Genomic DNA, 22,796 nt, shown 5'->3' on the forward strand with positions numbered 1-22,796 from the left:
GAGTGTGATTCGATATTATAAGGCAATGTTGATTTTATACGAAAAAAGATTAAGGGAAGATGGCATTGAAAAATGAACACGTTTAAACAGTTTTCGGTTTGGCGACTCTCGTCTTCAACGGTTTAGAGATGGCGATGCATTCCATGATGCAAGGGGCGGAATGCTTGAGCGACGTTGTCTTTGTACATCCGGTGCTTCATGGGCTATTTACGTTTCTGCAGATGCACTTTCTCTTCGTAAACTCGCAGGTGAGCAGATCTTAATTGATGTTTGTGTAGAATCAATTGGGTCGAGGCTATCGAAAGCGAAATCTTAAGATTAATTGAGGTGATACTTCTAATTTTTCGTTTTAGTTGTTCATCCTTCTGATATGTATTACTTTCATTTTGCTGTTTGATTCGAAGGTATAAAACGTAAATGATATACCAATCTACATATATGATAATTATTGTTGATAAGCCATTTTCAATTAGATGAATTAACTTGAGATAAATATTTTCACTAGAAATAAGTTTTCCACAGTGATTTACATATTTCTTTACGTTCATTTCACGTTATTACATTTTTTAGAATTTTCGTAGACTAAACAACTTTTAACGATGTGCATACACATCCTATATATATGACTTAGATAACATTGTTAGAGAAAGTGTGTAAATACAATATAATATTTTGCACAAATTAAATGTTATGATGTTGTATATTTCAATGTATGGCAACTTTTACTCGTGTGGCAGTCAATCGCTCCTTTGATTTGTATCATATTTCTTTAGTGACATAAGATATTCGTTTGTATAATATTTATGAATATGTGATATTTTAATTAGAAATTTTTTAAAAGCAGAGTAACAAATGTGTCAAATGCACGTATTCGAGTAATAACTAATCAAGTAAATTATAACTCTCTAATTTAAGAACTAAGCTATGGAAAGTTCGATTATAAAAAAGGAACGCTATTTTACTAAATTTTGTATAGGTTCACTTTCTTCTTGAAAATCCAATAACGTTCTCTTTTACGATATTTGAAGATATAATTTCTAAAGATTATCAGCGATTACTAACAAGATACGTAGCTGTTCGTAATTGACTCAAATGTTTTTAGTTCTTTGAACTTTTACTATCACGGTGCAAAATAAACTAGTGAAAGTAGGATTAACAAGCTGATGGAATTGACTATATTTTATTTATAGGTTCTTGTGGAGAGATTCGGTTTAGCAGCGAGGTTTGGATTTATACATCTAACTGCCACGAATATTGCTGTCTGGGTTCGTCTAGTGATTTGGGATTCTGCTCAAGAATGGACATATTTTGTTCATTTAGCTCAACGAGGTATCCACAATTCTGCTTCTCCGTTAAATCTTCGAGGATTTCCGGAGTCTTTGACAAGGCATTCTCGAGATCTGATAAGTATGTTTTACGCAATGAACATTATTTTAATGTGAAAATAAATATTATAAATGTGCATGTAAAAAATTATATCAATTTATAAAATGTACGATATAAAAATATGTTTTTTTGATTTTTTATTTAATCTTTTTCAGATCATTCTCCAATAGAAAAGCAAGTTTTCCAACCATATCAACCTATCTCGAACGAACAAATCTCCCAAGTGATTGCGTTACAAGAATGTTTGAATACAAACACCCTCGGACAATTATGGACATCGAGCATGCCATTTTTATATCCATTTATTGTGCAATTTAGGTATATTTTATATCGCTGATCCATATATAATTCAAGATCATAATACCTTAAAATCTATATCTAAACAAAATTTACATCTTAAGTGATCTGAATTTTATATTCTTTCCAATTTGATTTCAGTTTAATTGCTGCTGCAGTAACTTTTGTAATGGGTCAGAACGTGGGTCGAAATCGGTTGTCACACAAGCAGAAGTTCCACGGTAGCAAAGATCTGACGAGTCATACCAAAGTCGGCTGCGATGGCTCCAGCAAAGGTTTATTCCTAGGAATACTATGTATGGTAGCTGGCATAGTAGTTATACTGATATTTCTGGTCGTAAGAGAAGACGAACATTTCCCTTCGTCGACTTTATCCTGGTTAACTTGTGGCACACTGACCAGCATTTTAATATTGAGTACCTTAATGACAGCCAGTGGACTTGTTCAAGTTCGTCAGATGTCCATAGTGTCAAGGGCACCAGCCATTTTAGATAATTTATTATCAAACGTGGCCCTTTTCGGAGTTCAATTATACTCCATTTTCACGATCGTTGTTTCTGCCTGTTCCTTGGCTCTTCTAGAGGACGAAAGCGACGAAACACAAGGAAGACACATCATGCTACTCACAGCATCGATTCTACAACTAATCCAATGTTTCGCTCAAAGTACACTGATCGCCGAAGCATCGAAGAGATCTTGCATAGCTCGTTTCCAAATAATAGCGAAACCAGCCAGGCAAGTGATCACTTTCCTGCTGTTCAGTAATTCCGTTTTGTGGGCCTTTGATACTGTGATCACACAAAATTGGATCTCGCAAGAACTGCAGCTGAGATTCTTCGGGGTTCTCGCCTGGGGCATTATATCCAGAATTGGATTGCCCCTGTTGATCTTTTATCGATTTCATAGTTGTGTACTGCTACTGGAAGCGTGGAATAAATGCTATAGGATGCCAAGGGCAGAACATCCGCTCAACTGACGACACAGACCGCTACATCCATGTTCCTCTAGGTGTGTTGTTAATTATTATTTTAACTAATTACAAATAAATACGTTCAAAACTAAAAATTTTAGTTATATTGGATCTTGCAATATACTTATTTTTATATATAAGAAATTTTTTTATGATGCAAACCCGATGTTTGTATTTGGATATTGATTTTAATTTTGAAATATCCTATATATTTATCATAAAACTACGTAATAAGTTAAAGTATTTATATAAATGTAACAGAAATTGTTTGATTTCATATTTATTGAAGTCTAATCTTCTTTTATATCCTTCTTCCACCAAAGGGTATCCGTTACAAACTTTTCCCTCATAAAAAGGGGTAAATAATTTTTTTCACAGATTGCAATGGAGATCGCGTCGCTCTTATTGCCGCAGAAAGGTAACTATCAACCTGCAGCAGGACAACGAATGGTCCTCTACGATCCAGAGAAGCCCAAAGAAATTAATCTGCCCTAATTCGTGGATGACGAATTCAGTGAGTTTCGTTCCTTTCGTCGACAATCGGCTCTACTTCGATCCGAACTCTTTGTTCTGCATCGCGTCACCAGCCGTGGATATTCAATGTTCGGCCCATGTTATACGATCGTCCAGGCAAATGCGTCATCACCATCATCATCATCCTCATCGTCGACACCACCATCATCATCACAGAAAGCATCGACGCGTGGTCAGCGATCCGGGTACAAGAGATTGGAACGCCGATAACCAAGATGTAAAACGACATCGTCGAATGTTCAGCTACGATACGGGTATTACTGGACTTAGATTAATCGAGGAGGGCGAGACAGCCGATACCGACAAGGAAGTTCCATCCCCTGACGAGACGAAAACGTCGACTTTCAGGAAAGTGCCATGGCATCCTAACTTGCACATGCTCAAAATTAGAAGAACCTAGCACGATAAAATGACGCAAACCTGGATCGTTAGAATGACACGAAAGGAGCAAGAGTTTTATCGAAAATATCGTATAAGTTGATCGATCGTCTCGTTGTCTTTTTTTTTTATTTTTATCCTTGTTTTTCGAAGGATTGTTACGATGAGGCATTATTTATCTTATTGTAGAGAGTCGGACTTTTAGCATCTTCAAGATTACAATTCTTATTTCCCTCATTACAAGTGTAAATGTTTAGATAGCTTACTTATATACTTTTTAGTCTTCAACTTTACAAAATTATTGCATTTGGTAGATTTGTGAATATAGAAATATAACTTCTATTCAATAAATAGAATATTTTTTTATGTATCTAATATACATATATGTTACTAGCTAAAATGATGAGGAAAATTATTTGACCTTGGAGATGTTGGAAAAAAATTACTTCCTAGTATAATTGTATGTGTATCAAAGCGAGTTAATTCTCTCTAATCAATTATCCCTAAGAGTGCAGTACCTTTTCATTTTACGTGCAATATTATCGTTTATAAGAATTTACGCGTAGGAAATTATTTATTGTGCAAGTCATGCGAATAGTGCGTTACTATTAGCCATTGAGATTGCGTTACCCTTTCTTTTAAATCGTTAGATACGAAGACACAACGATGTAGCTCTCTTCTTGTTTTCTTAGCTCTCTTTCTTTTTAAAACAAAGTATATGTGATTATCGTTAATCCGAACAATATTTTTGTACATATTTATTTGTTAATTTTTCTGTGGCAAATAAGAACTGTTGATATTTACACAGAACTGTATGATGCATTTATTGAACTCGCGTTACATCGTATAGCAGTTTATATTTCAAAAATGCACATTCGAAGCGGTATATTGTTTGTTGACTGCTCAACTCACACTGTTGGTTCAATATTCATTAGATCATAATTGAAAAAAGAATCTTTTTGGTTAATAACTAAAAGAAATCCTTTAAAAATTAATGGACTTCTTAATATGTACGATATATAAACGAACTTGCATAACAAATTAATCAAGTTCGTCTAAAACTTCAGCTCTTAGGAAAACTCTTCTAAATCACATAGAGTAATTGCGAGTGCCTAGTTTTATATCATACTGCTTCGCGATATTTGGTTTGCCAAAAATCATCCTTTCTTTCTTCCTTTGTCTCTCTCTTCGTAGGTATATACAATACATACATTCAATTTAGATCTGCTGTACTTTTCAAGGACTAGCGGAGATCTAGCATTACGTTTCACATTAACTTGATGCATATAATATTTAGCCTTAAAAAAAAAGAATCCATTGATTTTCATGATTACAATTATATCATATGAAATCGTATTCGTTCCGTATCGAGTCAAGCATCAGCTGTTTATCGAGCAAAGTGAACAAAATGCCTATTATATACGTAAAATACTAAACATAGATAATAATGTAAATTAAATCGAGAGTTAAGTGATAGTTCACGTTGACATATTTCGTTGATGTGTGAACAAACGTTTTATAACATAAGTAGACAATTAGCTTAAACATATAAAGTATTAAACTTGAAAAAATGAAAAAGCTATACGTATACGTTTAATAGAAATGAATTCTAGTATCACTCGTTACTCTAGAATGCATTTCCATATAATGAACAACTAAAAATTAAGGATTATTTAAGAAAGAAGCATTAAAAGGCATAAAATAATTCCTTCTCCAATTTAAAATCCCTTCCGCAAAAAAATTCCTTCTGCAAATTTAAAATCAATCAAACAAGTTTGAAATCAAAATGGTAAAATCGTTCGGCAGACTATATTAGTCTATATTATATTAATATAGAATATATGCTATTCGATTATTATCTAGAAGTTCAGTTGGACGTTTACAGAATAACAAATGTCGATATATTCCATATTTAGGTTACAGTTCTAACTTTAAGCTATATTATATAGGATTTTTATAATTATGCTTCTTTCTCAAGTTTATTGAGAAACGAATAAATCTTCTTTATGGCAACAAAGATATATCTTTTTACAATCCAACTCGCGGTTAATTTGTTAGTATTAGTTTAATAAGACACCATATAATGGTCGCTTTAGCTCAATTATTCAGAGCCTTGTAAATCATCTGAAGGTAAATTGAGAAGGAATTTCGAGCACACCAGCTTTAATCAAGGCCAACGTCGTCCTGTGGTTTCGGTTTTGGAGCTCTAGCTCCTGGGGCTCCGGGCATACCACCCATCATACCAGGAAAACCACCTGGGATATTACCAGCTCCGCCAAATTTCGAAGCCATCTTATTAATAAACGCCATGATCGTCGGATTGTTTTGGTACTTCAAAATATTTGCTGGGTTTGCAGAAATTTCTTTGAAGGCCTCAGCGATTTCAGGATTCTGCAAAAGAAAAATTAATATTAGTTAGAAAATTAATCGAGAAATTAATTCAAAAATTTACTGAAAAATTAATTGAAGAATTAATTGAAAAATTTAGTGAAGAGTTAATAATACCAATATCAGAATAGATTTCGTTCTGACACGAAAGTGATAATCCACGCTATAAGAACTCCAAAAATTACCAGAAAGATTATATTAGTACAGTGATATCACGAGTTTTATATATTTTAATTTAATTATATAATTTAACTTCTATATAACCATGTGATACAGAAGTTTATTTTAACGCATAAACGATATCGTCGAATGAACTGATTAGTAGATATTTACCTGGAAAGCTTGAAGAACATCTGGATCATTTAAAAATTTATAAAAGTCTCCCATTCCAGGGCTATCTCCGGGATGATCAGTTTGGGAAGTACGGGTGTTGTCCTCATAAGCTTTTGCACTTTCTCGAGCTTTCCTTAATCTTTCTTGCCTCTCGCGCTCTAATTTTTCTTGTATCTTGCGTTCCTTCTTTCTCTTATGTTCCTCGATCTTCCGAGCCTATAAAGGAAAATTTGATATAAAATACACTGGTTTATCGCAGAATATAATAGACAAAATAATATAATAAATACAGTAAGTAAAAATAATACATAGAAAGAATCTTTATTTTTAATGTCTAATTTAAATTTATATATTTTGAATATTATTTTAATTAAAATATATAAAAGAACGAATTTTTGTACGATGCTTGCGATCTAACACAAACAAAGTACTCTAATCATTATGTTCCGTGAAAGGAGTAACTCAGGGATCTGTCCAGGTTCAGGAAACTGTCCAAATACTAAATCATAATGACGTGAAACACGTCTGTCCAAGCCGTATTGTGACCTCATACGATTACGAGCTTATTATAGATCGTGTACCGGCCAATTTGGCCAGTAAACTTCGTTTCTCAAATCGATACTTTTCCCGTTCTCGTTATACTTCCCTCTTTTACACTTCATACATACTCGACAGCTTTCCATTTGTAATTCAGTTTTACACTTCAGCTCCTATCTTTGGCAAGGATCAGTTAGCGTTTCGAATAGACCATGAAAATTTTGTGTGCACTAAACTATGCCCCATCGTTGCTACAATGATGAAATCTACGCTCGTACCTAAACATTCCACCGTTTTGGCGTCAATGAAAAGAATTTTACATTGTCTCACGTACTACGCAAAATCATAACGAATAATGAAACATTGAAATCTCTGTTTCGAAGGAATATTTATAATAGAGGAACTATATCAAATCAGAGTGTTTTATCGTAGTTTATTTAAATATCAATGAATAATAGGTAGAAATATTCAATGTTATAATGGAAATTATCCATTGCATAGAATCGCAACAATTATATTTTAATATTGAAGTTTGACCGTAACGAGCCATTTATAATACAAAGATAAGAAGAAAGGACAACAACGATTTATAATTAGATGGATGCAGAAGTGCTGTCAGTTTCTACGTTACTTATCAATAGCATTGTTTCTTAACTACATTGTGATAGACTTAAATAGAAACTAGTTCTATATAATAACTACGAATGTCTTATTTCAACAATAAATAAATAAAATGACTCTTTGTCATGACAATAATAATTAAGGCGGAAAGATATCCATGATTGAAGTTCATATAAAGAATTAAATAGACGACACATAGACATAAGAGAATAAACGAAGATATTAAAAACACTTGTTATATTTTTATTACCTAAACTGACAGAACCTTTGAACAATACTATAAGATCGATAACCTGATAGAATAATGTTATAGATAAGAGAAGATAAAGAGATAAGAAGAAGAAAGGATAAAGGAGAGAGCACGGGAGATAGCGAGCAAACGCGAGAACTTTTGCACGAGGGAAGCACCACCTTATACGGCGGCGACCCGGGCTTCTAAATATAAAGGCGCCCGTCGTTTCGATGCTTCTCTCTGTCCGAACGAGTACGCATTTCGCTGCGAATCTCTTCTCTTTGCTACACGCGCCGCAGCCACGTTCTCTCGTTGGGACCGTCGATAACAGACGTCTGGAATTCCGCTAATATTACGTCGCACAAAAGTTTGTCCCCTTTCCACCTTTCGTGTTCTCGTGTTCACGGTTCTTTAATTTCAGAACGAAGCGTTTCGTTGGAAGCTTGCTGCCCACGTTATGTGAAATTTTATTCTAGCGATTTCCAAGTAGTACAGAGTATTTTAGTAATTGAAAAATTGGTGGAGATGGCGCCTTTGAGTTCTTGTTAATAGAACGAGTTCTTAAAGTCTTGTCCTGATCTGACTTTTGCTATTATAATTGGAAAATTTAATGGACTTTTATGTATCATGTTGTATTATATCTGTTAGAATATGCTTTAGGAATTTAGGTTCAGGCAATTAAAACTATTTTTGTACTTTGTATTAATCTGGTTATCGAAGCCAGGAAGATGTAAATTGTTATTTGGTATGTGATTTTGATTGTAATTTTGAGAATTGACTATCTCTTATGTGTTTACGATGCGTTCGATATCTTTTATGTTCTATTTGTTGTATATTATTTATTATACATTATATATATTAATCATATATATATTGGGAATTTTTTATGAAATTCCAAGCTTTAGTGTTTGTATATTGTATAAAACTCCGAGTTTTATAAGGAACTATATACAAGTAACTATATATATATAACTATAACAATATACAAACACTGATACCTGCTAATGTTATACAGAACTTGCAAATGCGAGTATACGATGTAGCGTATATGCTACTGAGAATTATTACACTTGCATCCTGAATATTTCAAGAGGAGAGTTTATTTGATGTAACGTTATTTTCATTGACAATGAAAACCTATAATAAGTTACGTAGCATATTATCAAATATAACAATGTATTAGATATAATTTTTTCAATGAGAATGAAATTATACTTCGACTTTCCTACCTTTAACAATATAAAGAAGTTGAAAATGGACAATTAAACAATCGAATTATTCCAAATTCCTATATACTAAATAGGAATCACGGAGGCTTATTTTCTAAAGACTCGAAGTATTACAATTTCGGTACTATTTGATTAAGATATTCGATTTATTTTGACTAGCAAAACCAACACACATTCCTCGAGATCAAAGATGTACTACTTTCATCAACATCTAACTTTCTGCCGATTTCCATGACGACCTTGTCCCCGTATCACGCATGTATTTTAGGAATTCTACGACTGCGGCGCATATAATTGGCTCGTATTAAGTAACTACACAACTTTGATCTTCGATAAAGCATCGTAATTTTCATTGCGAAGACAAAGAAAATATATCTGCGAGAGATCATCGTGATTATTTATAAACCTCTATCTTTATACTCGTCATGAATTTCCGTCATCGACTTTCCTTCATCTGGCCTACCAAATTCTGGGGGTAACATACTGTGACCATCGATGAGAAAATATAGCAACAGAAAAACGGTCGATGACAGACTTTCGTCATATATTAAAAAAAAAAAAAAAAAAACACGCAGGAAGAGGAGGAAGAAAAGATCGACGAAGACGACGACGATGGAAACGAGGTTGAGGATGACGTGATAGTTAGGTCGAAACGTGTGCAGGATCTTCGTGCACGGTCGCTAGTCAATGTCTTAGCGGTCTGTCGGCCAGGTAGACCCTGCAAACCCGAGAAAACCGGGCCGCCAAGAGGTATTTTTAAAACTGCCACTCTACGACCAGTATCTACGGATTGTACGAGATAATGATTCGGTGAATCAGTGGTGGTCGTGCTCAGGCATCTTCTGCATACTTCAGGAAAAACCAAATTGTCGTTTTGTAGACTATTGCTAGCCTCGAATAAAAGCAACGCTTCATTGGACTCGTTTAAAAGCCGTACTTTCTGGTTAATTCTCGTAATTATAGAACTTTCTACGAGTTGCTTTGATCAATCTATTGATTTGAGTAAAGAAGTCGAGTAGAGAAGGAACCTGATAAATTGTCAAAAGAACTCAATTCAGGTTTAATCTTTCATTAAAATCCTAGTATAGTATCTTCTATTTAATCCTATCATCCTCGCTATCAACACGTTACGAAATCAGCAACATCAACATTAAAGATTTCGATCTTCTTCGCTCAGATTCATTTCTTTTTCTCTCCTAACGCTTTCGAAACAAACATGTTTACTCCATCAAATATCGAGTAATTATTTATAGAGTATACCTGTATGTACTCTAGATCTTCTCTGCAGCATAGAATCATTTACTTCCATTTATATCATCACGTCGTAATTAATTATACAAAGTTCAAGTAACAATCCAAATCTTCACGCGCATATCCTTTCTCCATCAATAATATATATATTAAAAATGTTTCCAATTTCTAGAACACTTAGGGAAAGTGTGAAGAAACACTCTTCCTTCCTTCGGACGTACTAAGATCTTCTCGATTGAAATTTAATTTTATTTCATTTGACGCTAATCCATCCAATAAACGATAAGGAATTTAACATGCAATTCTTCTCGCCAGCAAATACCAAAAACAATAGGTATTCGAAAATTACGCGAATGGAATCTCGCGATCAGGCGGGAAAAAACGAGAAAATGATGGCTCGCGTGGTCCCGGCTGTGGGGTGAGAAGTAGAGGGGCGACTTCGGGGTTTGGCGGTAGTGACAATGCCAGTTCCTCGCGGGCGAGTTGGAGTCGAAGGCGACTATCGAGTGAGACGAGCTGCCAGCCCTGGCTCATCGTGTAGTGCCTAGTGAAACGAGATGACGGGCTCGCGGCTGAGACCCGCGTACTTCGTGGGCCTCTTGCTGGCCCTTCTAGCCGTCGCCTTACAGGGTGAGTAGCCCTCGATCAGGCCCCTTCCCTCCAAGGATGCTTCTCTTCCCCTGTTCGCTTTGTATTATCATTCTTCTCTTTCGATTCTTCCGTAAACGCTTCATTTGAAGTAATTAATCTCTCGAGTATTTCTGCTACGGTTTATTTTCCAAGATTTTATCGTTCCTTCAGGAAGCGATCTTGTATCATCATCATCATCATCATCATCATTATCCATGTTTTCCGATTATTGTGCAATCGTTCGATTTGAGAAAGTTGATCTTTATATCCGATACAGTTTATCTTCCAAAGTTTTATCGTCCCTTGAGAAAGAGACTTTGCACCATCTTCATCCCTGTTTTTCAATTATTCCGCAATCGTTTGATTCAAGGGAGTTCATCTATTTTGAGTGTTTTTGACGTAGTTTCTCGTCCAAGTTTTTATTTAGAAAAATTTATATCAGGAAGTGATCAACGTATCTCTGCTTCCGATTCTAATTTTGTTCTATGTTTTATGACAATTAAATACGATACTCAAAGTTGATGGAATTCTGGAAGTCACTACGAAGTCTTACATGCGTATGTACTATTCTTCTTTTTCCTTCGTGCATGATTTTCTTAACGGGTTTCCAATTTACGAAAGAAATTAAACAAGAACTTTTTAGAAGAGAATTGGTTCTTCTCCTCATTGTTGCATCGTTTCGTAGAATTTCAAAACCAAGTGTTCGTGCCAAGATTTTCTCTAAAGAGACTACCTCGTTCATCGTATATATATTCATAATCTCCTTTACGGAATTTTCTCCATCGATTCGTTTCAATTCTAACCGGGAACAGAGCTGCCAAACAAATCCATGCATTGACATCATCATTTGTTTTCGCGTTATTTTTAACGAGTTGTCACGAGACGCTTTTTTAGAATGTATCTACGTGACGTCGTTTATTCGACGTTTATTCGTCGTTAATTTTATAAACGAAGAGCAACACCTTGCTTTTGCACGAGTATGATTCACGATATTATTCGTGAAGATGATCGTGGACCTGAGAATCTTTTGATTTTATCGTTTCCAATTGTTAGGATTGATCTAGATCGTCGATTTTTCAAGCGCGTAGGTGTCAGTGTGGTCAAGTTTCTAGAAGTTTTAGCGGTCGATGATATGGATGACGCGCTGACGAACGTGTGACGATTGATGAAGGTCAATGTTACGTAAAGTCACTGGTCTGCGTCATCGGTTGCCTGGCTTGTCAAAGCCTCTTCAGCATCGAGCAAACGTGCGATCGAACCGATGAACCTACGATCCATTGCATCATCGTTGTTATGTCGATACCGTTAACGAGCATCTCTTCTCCATTCAACGTCACGTGCTCTTCCTTTCAACGTTTAACTTTATTTCCTTGATACATCGTGACGTCTTACAAACTCCTTCGAATAGTATCGATAGTTCAATAGTGATTCTTAACGCAATAGAATCATTTTAAAATAGTACCGATAATTATGTACATATACGTCATATCAGTAACGGTTCTTAATAAAATAGAATCATTTTCTTGAAAATATTATAAAAACATTATAAATATATATCTATATCAAAAAGAATACAAAATGATTGCACTTTGTAAATTGAAGAAATGAAAGAAGTTGAAGGAATTACGTGCTATTATGTTCTCTTTTAATCTCTTAAATAAACTAAATTTTTCGTTTTCCATAGTTTTGATAGATATAAAAGAATATTTATTTAAAATGTTAGGCATTTAGTGGTTATTATTTATTTTTTTTTCTTTCCGTTCTTTTTTCTTTTTTATGCAATATGGAATGGTTATTGTAGATGTGAAATGCAGTTGGAGAACAACGATAATGGTATTGCGGTCAAATTAACGAAGCGAAATGGGACGACGATCGAGTAAACGATTTTGATCGTGGATTCAAGGATTTGTTATTTTAGGAATCGATGGAAACCGACTGTCAACAACTTGCAAATAATTACATAAGAACAGGCATAAATCCGTGCCAGATTCGCTCTAAATTCTACAAATTTGATCGTGAATTCCGTTTAAAGCGATACCTAAACCTTAACATGTTTGCTGATGGCAATGGACAACAAAGGATAATCAGAATCCGTGTTTACCACTTACGAACAGATCATAAATTAATATTCGTCAAATATATTGACGTGCTCGTAAAATATATGGTAAACATATAATATTGAAACTTTTACAAATTACTATAAAAAAAAACGTGCACTTATGCAATGACACTCTTAATATTATTAAAGAATATAGTATTATACCAAGATGCAATTTCTTAAATAAATTATATCTATATCAAGCAATATAATAATTAATACAATCTTTATAATTTAATTTCTTTATAAAAATCTTTATATGAAAATTTTCTTTCATAAGGAAAGAGTACTTGTAAAAATGATTAGAGTAATATAATAGATCAATGGCAAGTCAAGAAAAAATGAACAATGCACTTTTCAAGTAAATCTAACTTTTATAGCAAAAAGATTAAAGACTATACATGCCACAGTGCGCGGAACAAGACTTCAGAATCTATCTTTATCCTTGGTGGCTATGCTTGTGCCAAACGACAGCTGCTTACCTCTACTTCCATTACCCGTATCTTGACATTTTCGAGGATTATTTTGCAACATACATAATTTCAACATATTATCTTACAGATCGCTAAAGTCTAAAATTAATATTCCGCCTGTAAATTAGCGGTAGCAACTCTTCACTTATAATTTACTTCTTTGTTTGTTCTCATAATATTCAGTAACGAAACAGTAAATCTAAATCAAAATAAAATCTTGAAATCCGCTATAGAACAAAAACAAATAAAAGAGGAAGAAAAGCTACATAAATAATTTGACGAGTCTCGTAAAGTCAAGTTAAAATTCAATAAATAATTAAGTATCGTTAGAACTTTATTAAGATTCCCTCTGATTTTGTGGGAGACAAAAGGCTAAAGCGTGCAAAATGATAAGATCTCGTGCCAAGAGTACCAACACGTGTGATGTAATGATGAAAATTTATGAGCAATACATGCTACGTATTTTCTTTTCATCTATACCTACAGAGTAACTAAATTTCACTTTGAAAATTGCATCATCGGCTAAGGAACAGGAAACCTGACTCCATATAAATTCTTCATAGTTATTTCATAGTAAGAAATCGTTGGTTGCTATATAATCATTAACTAGTATATCCAGTATCTCTAGTATACTAGTATATCTTCTGTCGATGTTGCTCTTCAATTTGTTGTTCCAATGCGTTGATATCATCATCAACGGTATCAATGAATTTTGTATCGTCGAAGAATCTCGGCTAAAGTATTTGTACTTTTTCGCTGCGAATAACCGATAAAAATACGTTTCGCTCATCCAATATATAAATATTTTCAAGTGTTGCTCGGCTCAAAGCCGCCTACTCGTCGCTAAACTTAGAAACCGGCCTCCCAGGTACTGCCTAGAAAGATGATATCGACATTTTCATCGACCGAGATTTTATATACGGTGGCAGATATTATAACACCAAAACTAGATCCTGGCGTACCATGTTTTCATAGACAAACGTGTGAGGGTATTGACACATTTCATTTAAAGTCATCTTCATTATTCATAGGATTCATAGTCTTCAACGTTGAAACAGTGTGCTTATTTGTGTCCTTTTCCCTTTCAATAAATTTGGAAATGATTTCACAGCATGTGAAGTACAATTTTAGTCTAATGGATCCTGAGGATTTGTTGTAATGTTTAGATTGTAGAAGTTTCTTCATTTTCCTCTAGTTGTCTTAGATCTAGATGTTTAGTACATAATCAATAATTGTCAATAGTAGTAAAAGTGAATGTATGTGTATATAAAATCTTCCTTTAGTTTATATATTACGTTTTGACACATTTCTATGTGTCAAATAATTTACAGTAATAAAGGTGTTGATAGTTAATCCAATTAATTCTTATTGTTGTACTCTCACAAGGATACTAACTGGTAACTGATCCCCATATTTCTCAATAATTGTTCTGGTATCAAAACGTCGCAGTTTGGAATATATTCAAGGTGTTAATGCATCTTTAAATTTTCAAGGTACTACCGCTGATTAATTACTTAGTAACTCTTTTCTGCTGTGTTCTTAAAACTTTACTTGGCAGCATTTACATTCTTTTTTAATTTCTCTTCTGTAAATCTACTTACTCTAGTAGATTTCTAAAAACATCATTCTTAATCGAAAACCATTCTTTATCATCATCTTCAATGTTCCCATTATTGTACATTTCTTTTCATCATCATCTTCTTCTTCGCTTCACAATGGCTGTTGAACTATTATTTTCATATGTTGTTTTCAAAAGCCATCTTCTTCTAAAGAACTTGACGTTGAACACTCTAAATATCAAAATATTTGTACTTGTTTAAGTTCAATTTATCAAGCAATAAATCTACTTGGACAAGAAATTACATTCCATAGGATATACCGAAGATATTCTTCTTTCAGTTAAAATTATTTATCGAAGATTCTTGATGAGTAAAACTTTCCTGATAAACATGTAAACTACTCTCATATTTTAATATTTGATCCATTAGTGGGTTGCGTCTCAAACTTTGGAAATCTATTATCTTTTACTATTGGACTTTTAATGCCTTTTAGGAACGATACTTATCTTTTCCGTTTCTTAGATCACGATCAAGCATGGTTGTTGTTTCGGCACACCTGTCACTGTTCGAGCACGCGTTCAACCCAAACGATGTGTAATGACTCTGACAAGATCTTGCGTCACCTGGGTCAGATATTTTTGGTGGTCGCGTGGCGTTAAACTCTCCTGCTAAGCTCCGTGCTAGGTTATCTAATACTCCGCACCTTCTTTTGGCACCGCGTGTTTAGCATAGTGAGAACTCTCGACGAAAATTCCTGGCACTCAAAGAATCGGCATAGAACCAAGCCAACCGTGAAATCTTGTGTAAAATTCGTACAAAAGAAAAATACTTCATATAAACATTTCTTGTTATTGTATATACACCTCGTATACGTTCATGAATGACCATCAGGATATACCAATGGTTCTTTACTGTTATTGTATCAATAAAATATTATATTTCAGATACACAATCTGTTCTTTTATAAAAAAAAAAAAAAAAATTGAAAAAAAGGAATTGAAATTGCAATAATTTTGAAATGGAAACCAAGTGCTTCCTCAAACGTGCAATAAATTCATAATTAACTAATATTCGTAGTAATAATCTTTTTATACTTTTCAACATGAGTACTACTTCTTCTCTTCTAATAAATACGTAAATTCCTGTAGTAATTCTGAGACTGAACTCGTGTTTTCAGGAGTGCAAAGCGAAGAAGAGCTAGAAGTGCCGCCAGAGGATCTGTGTCGACCATATATAGAGAAGGCGTTGAAGGATCTCGGTACAGGTAATGTTAAAATGTCGAGGGATATTCAACTGGAGCACAACGATTTCTAGAATCTTTCGTTTGAAGGATCTTTGGAGCAGACCAGTGCCGAGGCCGGGACCGACGTCGATAAAGAGAGTCAAGAAGATGAAGCAAAACCTGCGAGCGAAGAAGTAAGACAAAGTATCTTTTTCATTCTAAAATCAATAACTATCATTTTAATGTATGAAGATCATGAAAATGTTTTTTGACATTCGCTGTAGGAAGGTAAGCCTTCAAAGGAAGATGTGGCAACAGAAGAAGATAAACAAGAATCGGTAGAAGAAACTGGAGGCGCAGAAAGTGCCGAACAAGGTGTGCAAAGTGCTGAAGCTGGAGAAGAACCTGGAGAAAGTGCCGAAGCAGGTGAAGCAGAAGGAGGTAAATGTTAAAGGATCAGTATTTGCATCAACCTGTTAATCTTCTTCTTACATCTATAAATTCATTCAAGTTAGGTAATTAATATTGCACCAAACTAATACTGTATACTCAATACTGCTCCTTTATGAGCATAGATACTTCTTTCGATTGTTATCTAATTATTCTTGCCTTTTTATATAATTTTTCTTATCTTAAATAAAGTATCTTAACTCAATAAAGTTTCTTACCTTAACACATTAAATTAAATTCCTGGAGCTTTTGTAGAATCATAAAACAAAGGAAGCTAGAATACAATATCACGTCTCTTCTTTCATACTTCATTACTACTGCCAAAGTATTAAAAAACATATTATTGCTTCTAGGTGAAAGTGAGCAACCAGATGAAAAGTCCGGAGAAGTAGTCAAGGAAACCGAGGAGGATAAAGAGGAATCTGTGGAACAAGCGGAAGAGGGTGGTGAAGATTCTGCTCAGGAAGGAACTGAAGAGAATAAGGATGTAAAATCTGGTGAAGAGGAAAAATCGGAGGAGGCAGCACAAGTGGAAAAGTCTGAGGAAGAAGAACCAGCGGATGCTGGAAAATCAGAAGAAGAAGTACAACGGGATGCTGAAATCGATGTAGATGAAGGAAAATCCGAGGAAAAATCGCAGGCTGACGATGGAAAATCCGACGAAGCACAAGCCGAAGGAGAATCGACTGAAGAAGCGAAAATCGACGAGGAGAAATCCGACGAAGAAGCCAAGACCGAGGAGGTGAAGTCTGACGAAGAGAAAACCGAAGACGACGCGACCGATTCGAAGGCGGAAAAGGCAGAAGAAGCAGTTTCTAAAGAAGAAGGTGAAAAAGACCAAGATAGTAAAACTGAAGAGGAAGGTCAATCAGTGGAGCAACAAGTAAGCGGAGAAGAAGCAAAGGAAGAGAGTAAAGAAGGTGAAGGTGAAGGTGAAAGTACAGAAGGCCAAACAGAGGAGAAAGCAAAACAGAGTGAAGAAGCTGAAGAAGGTAAGTCTGAAGAAGAAACCGCAAAATCAGCTGAAGAAGAAACTGTAAAATCAGTGGAAGAAGAAACTGCAAAATCAGTGGAAGAAGAAGAAGAAGCGGAGAAGTCGACGGAGAAGGGAACTGAAGAAGAAGCTAAATCAGCAGAGGAAGAAACTGATAAGCCGAAGTCTCGTGCTAGGAGAGAAGTTGGCGGAAAAGAAGGCGAAGAAGAAGGCGGAGAAGAAGGCGTAGGAGAAGGCGAAGAAGGCGAAGGAGATGGCGAAGGCTCGAAGGAACCAGGAGAAAGCGAAGAAGAACCTACCCCAGAGGAAGACTTGATCCGAGAGATAGTGGTACCGGAGAATTTACGACCGCGTGATCATATTAATCAGCTGTTAAAACTGGATGAAGAAAATGAAGAGAAAGAACGAGCAATACAGAAACACGCGGATGTTATACTAAAGGAACTGAAGAGGGTTTATGACAATGCCATCCAACCACTGGAGTCTTTGTATAAATATAGAGACTTGAGCAATAGACACTTTGGTGGTAAGCATAATTAATATAAACAAAATGAGATAGGTCACTATTAATTAATAAAAAGATTATTCCTTAAAATAGTAATATTCAAAAATACTACTAATACTAAAGTACTAATATTCGATATTTAAATATGTAACATTAACTTTATAGATCCGGAAATATTTTCGAAGCCACTAGTCCTCTTCATGGGTCCATGGAGCGGTGGGAAATCTTCCATCATAAACTATTTGCTCGATATCGAGTACAGCCAGACATCGTTAAGAACAGGTGCGTAAGTAGCGAGAAAACGAAGAAAGTAGTGAGAATTTGTTGTGCGAGGATGCTTCGACTTACTTTATATTGACGCTTAACTAAGTCGGCCGTGATCACGCCTTCAAATAGTAAAACAATGCTGATGTAAAGATTTAGCGCTAGAAGCATGCTAGGAGCATGAATATACAGATAGTGTTTAGGTGGTTTGAGAGAGTGCTTTGAGGAGCAATGCAAAACGCCAAATGGAAATGACACAGGAGCCGAGCCATCTCCGGCCTACTTCAATATTATTATGCACGGAGAGGAAGAGGAGATCCTCGATGGCACACAGCTAGCCGCCGACTGGACTTTCTCCGGATTACAAAAATTCGGCCAAGGATTGCTCGATCGTCTTAAGGGTTTACGACTTGACAATAAATTGCTAGAAAAAGTAAATATATTCTTTAAATAATTTCATTCTATAAAAATTTGTTATTTCAATGATGTATTTTTTTACATTAATAGGTCAATATCGTCGAGATACCAGGAATTTTAGAAATTCGAAAACAAGTCCAACGTTTGTTCCCGTTTAACGATGCGTGTCAATGGTTCATTGACCGCGCAGACATAATATTTCTAGTATACGATCCATCTAAGTTAGACGTTGGGCCAGAAACAGAGGCTATCCTTGATCAATTGAAAGGAAGGGAACACCAGGTAAGCTTCGATATTAAAATCTGGACACTGTTAACACCAGGATAATGTGAACTTCTACAACAGACACGCATCATTCTCAACAAAGCTGATCAAGTAAAACCAGAAGAACTGATGAGAGTGCAAGGCGCTCTGATTTGGAATATATCCCCGCTGATGTCCAGCGCTGAGCCACCGATAATGTACTCCACATCATTGTGGTCGTTACCATACGAAGCTGGTGCACCTACCAGATTATTGTATGCTCAGGAACGTGCATTCCTACGTGACTTACGTACTGCCATCGACAAACGTGTCGAGCATAAGATAGCGAGCGCCAGAAGATTCGCTGTAAGTTATTACGATCGATTTTTCATTAATATGATTTTTCATCTTCTTAATCTGTTGTCTTTGATCGGTGATTAAATATGAAATATTTCTTCGTGCTTATAGGTACGAGTGCGCAATCATGCTAAAATGGTAGATTGCTATCTAACCACGTACTACAATCACAAGACATTCTTTGGAAACAAAAAAGAGATCAGTGACAAGATTACCGATAATCCACAAGATTACCATATCTACGAGGGCTTAAGTACTTTGAAGAATATATCACGCTATGACTTGCCTGATCCAGACGTTTATCGAGACTTCTTCCGATTAAATCCTCTTTATGATTTCCCTCTACTAAGCTCTACGTGCACGTACTTCCGTGGATGTCCGATCAATAGACTCGATGTTGCCATTGCTTACGATTTGCCAGAGCTCGTAGGCAAATACAAGAAATCAGTAGAGCAAGTCATACACGAGTATGAAACAAGTCCTTCTAGTTGAGTGTAATCCTACATTCTCAAACAAAGCTCTTGATGCCACATGAGATATGAGGTGAGAGCAAATCGTACAAAACAAACAAGAGAAAGAGTGAGAGGAAACGAACATTGGTGTAAGTTCATTACTTGAAGCAGTACAGAGAAGAAGTTTCTTTCCTGAAATAGCAAAAACTTAGGTTTGGATCGCCTTCAGATAAAAGTCCAACTGGATCATACATGAAGAGAAGAGAATGCAAGACCTAAACAGAATTCTCCTGGAACATTATTTTGCGCGATAATATTAAATAGTTCATTTAAGGATGAGAAGACATACTGTGGAGTATGAAAACGTACTGTTGGTTTTGTAGGTAAATAATATGGATACTAATGACACAATAAGGAAGATGATATGGTTGGTTAATGATATGCTTAACATATATTTAAGTGTATTAGTGGATTGGAATGAATTGAAGGTTTCAAGAAACCTGTGTTTGGAAAATAGGACGAGTGTTACCATTCCAATCTAAGAAAAGAATAGTGTGTTTCCTTTGAATGTGTTCCAATACAGCTTTGATTACACAGTTATGGAAAACATATCACAATAATGGTGGGTCCTATTGTCTAACACACAAATATAGAAGTTGGAAATATAGTGAACTCGCGCGATAGACTTTTTTGGAACTTAGTGTAATGGTTGTGCTAATTATAGCATAACGCTGTGACACTTTCAGCCATCAGAACAACATACGATGAGAGCAGTTACATATTATAAGTATGTAAAATAAAATAAATAAAAATATTTCCATTAAGAAAGAGATAAGAATGATCTCTTTTTGAAGCTACAAATCGTGTTCTTATTAAAAGTTATAAATATTTATTTAAAAAAAATTAATTAATTACACAATAATAACTTCCCATGTTGATATATAAACTATATTTCAATGTGAATGAATATATTGTTTGTTTTAGTAAAAAATTTGATTTTTAATGTACCTTGTGTAAATTAAATGCCTCATATAAATCATGAATTGTTTTGCATTGTTATTGTTGTTCACACGTGTGATTGATTTTTTTGAAAGTAAGCAAATTGTTATGTTATTCTACGTAAGTTAAGTATTGAGGTTTAATAGACTTAATTTATGTATTTTTCAAATAGGAATATATAAATTATACTTGTCATTTGTGTAAATGTGATATTCTCAATCCCAAATACAGATTATTTATATATATAATAAATAAGATTTAATAGATAACTAAAAGTATGATATATTAATCCAATATAACAAACAGGATTTAACTGATCTTAGTTACATAAAATAATACTATAAGAAAAATTACAATATGATTAATTGATAGGTATTCTTATTAAGTGAGCATGCAATCTTTTCAATAATAAAAAATTTGAAAAATATGCAAAGTGATTGAAATAATAAATTAGATTATGAGAAAGATAGCAACAATTTGAAAAGGAAGATACTTACGTTTGGTGTAACTTCTCGTAACCACTCATCAGCTTGCTCATCAAAGTCAAATTTACAAGCAAGTCTCAAATCAGTAGCCGCTTCTTCGAATTTTCCAAGCAAGTGATAGGCCCTTCCTCTAAACTTGTGAGCTGCTGCACTATCCGGATTTAGTTCCAAAGCACGATTACAATCACGAATACAGGCATTAGGCTTATTCATTAACATGAAAATTTGTCCACGTTTGGCATAAAGTAACGATGCCTGTGGATTTAATACTATAGCTTCTGTATAAAGTTCTATAGCCTTTTCATAATCTTTTTCTATAAAAGCTGATACAGCTTCGGAACGTTTAGCCTGAGATTCTGCAATTTCTTCTTCTGTTGGTTGCAAAGTAAGATTTCCCATTTTTTGAGGAGTATCTTCATCTGGCTCTACAATTGTAATTTAGAAATATTATTAAATATTAGTATAAATTCTATTTAAATCTCAATATTATTAAAGATGCATACAAAAAATTAAGATTAAATAAAAAAATTAATGAAAATTAAGATAAAATTTCAGATAAACTTTTACCAATTACTCCACTCATATCAAGATCAATATCACTTTCTTCGCTTTCTGGTTCTGGTTCTGGTTTTGGTTCAGGTTCTTTAGATGCATTTGCATCTTCTGATTTTTTGCTTGGTGGTTCATTACTTGATTGTTGATTTGTTTTTGGTATCCGTCCTCCAAAAAATTCAATGAACGTTTTTATAAAGGAATATTCTGGCTGATTTAACAAAGAAGGATTTATCATGCATATATTGAAAAATGCTTCCAATTGTGCAAGAAGCTCTGGTTTTAAAGGAACAGACATTTTGCTACCTAAAACAACAAATGAAAATAATAAATTATACAAAACGTATTATGCGCATTTATGCTGCATAAATATGAAAGAAAATTCTAGCAACCACGTAAATACGACCAACATATAACCATATATGTATCAATTATGTATGTCGAATGATTAGTCAATATGCAAAAAATTTATGTGACTTAAATAAAGTTCGATCTTTTAATACATTTTGATTTTTTGATATGTACAATAGAAAAAGAATTACAATGTTCGAAATACCGGTAATGGATAGTTCTAATACATATCAGAATTCGCATACTTACCGATAATAATATAGAATTTACGTAGATTTCGACGAAAGGTATGAAATAAATATTTAAGGTTCTGATATTGAAAATAATTTGTATTATTCGAGTTCACAAAATATGAAATTAATATTTGGAGCACAACAAAATGCACTAGGCATACGATCGAAGTAGATACGTACTATTATATCCTAACAGAGACGGAGAGACCAAATTCATCTGATCGTTAGATCTGATACGCAATACTGTACTAGGCAGGGCAGAATACACATATTGATATGTTGGCAAGTTTACAACTGGCATCATTTATGCAAGTAACATCTGATTAGTTTGAATTTCTTACTTTAAATAATAATAG

General features: G+C 34.5%; 4 protein-coding genes across 7 annotated transcripts in view; 3 read left to right on the top strand and 1 right to left on the bottom strand.

Moving 5' to 3' along the window:
- LOC126875782 (proton channel OtopLc-like) overlaps positions 1-3,017 on the top strand; it is a 22,792-nt gene extending 19,775 nt beyond the window's left edge. The window contains exons 5-8 of the mRNA XM_050638669.1: positions 91-248; positions 1,191-1,407; positions 1,542-1,704; positions 1,825-3,017. Coding sequence (XP_050494626.1) covers positions 91-248; positions 1,191-1,407; positions 1,542-1,704; positions 1,825-2,659 — 1,373 coding nt within the window. The 3' untranslated portion in view covers positions 2,660-3,017. The remainder of the gene's footprint in view (positions 1-90; positions 249-1,190; positions 1,408-1,541; positions 1,705-1,824) is intronic.
- LOC126878222 (uncharacterized) lies at positions 2,808-5,060 on the top strand. The gene is made up of 2 exons (XM_050640791.1): positions 2,808-2,820; positions 3,010-5,060. The coding sequence occupies exons 1-2, from the start codon at positions 2,808-2,810 to the stop codon at positions 3,585-3,587; spliced, it is 591 nt and encodes a 196-aa protein (XP_050496748.1). The 3' UTR covers positions 3,588-5,060.
- Positions 4,365-22,756, bottom strand: LOC126875857 (putative protein FAM10A4). 2 transcript variants are annotated; one of them, XM_050638760.1, is made up of 5 exons: positions 22,621-22,756; positions 21,872-22,162; positions 21,317-21,729; positions 6,287-6,502; positions 4,365-5,956 (listed from the first exon to the last, which is right to left on the bottom strand). In XM_050638760.1, the coding sequence occupies exons 1-5, from the start codon at positions 22,742-22,744 to the stop codon at positions 5,729-5,731; spliced, it is 1,272 nt and encodes a 423-aa protein (XP_050494717.1). In that variant the 5' UTR covers positions 22,745-22,756; the 3' UTR covers positions 4,365-5,728. The 2 variants fall into 2 exon arrangements, with proteins under 2 accessions (XP_050494717.1, XP_050494723.1); XM_050638766.1 differs by having other exon boundaries at positions 22,457-22,655.
- Positions 10,547-21,014, top strand: LOC126875788 (sarcalumenin). Of its 3 annotated transcripts, none has more exons than XM_050638682.1 (10): positions 10,547-10,786; positions 16,094-16,180; positions 16,247-16,332; positions 16,423-16,579; positions 16,942-18,108; positions 18,253-18,369; positions 18,555-18,784; positions 18,859-19,050; positions 19,114-19,377; positions 19,480-21,014. In XM_050638682.1, the coding sequence occupies exons 1-10, from the start codon at positions 10,714-10,716 to the stop codon at positions 19,858-19,860; spliced, it is 2,754 nt and encodes a 917-aa protein (XP_050494639.1). In that variant the 5' UTR covers positions 10,547-10,713; the 3' UTR covers positions 19,861-21,014. The 3 variants fall into 3 exon arrangements, with proteins under 3 accessions (XP_050494639.1, XP_050494647.1, XP_050494654.1); XM_050638690.1 differs by having other exon boundaries at positions 10,550-10,786; positions 18,612-18,784; XM_050638697.1 differs by lacking the exons at positions 10,547-10,786; positions 16,094-16,180; positions 16,247-16,332 and having other exon boundaries at positions 16,567-16,653.
- Positions 22,757-22,796: the final 40 nt, after the last annotated feature.

The sequence above is a fragment of the Bombus huntii genome, chromosome 2 (assembly GCF_024542735.1).
Source record: "Bombus huntii isolate Logan2020A chromosome 2, iyBomHunt1.1, whole genome shotgun sequence".
Taxonomy (NCBI): Eukaryota; Metazoa; Arthropoda; class Insecta; order Hymenoptera; family Apidae; genus Bombus; species Bombus huntii.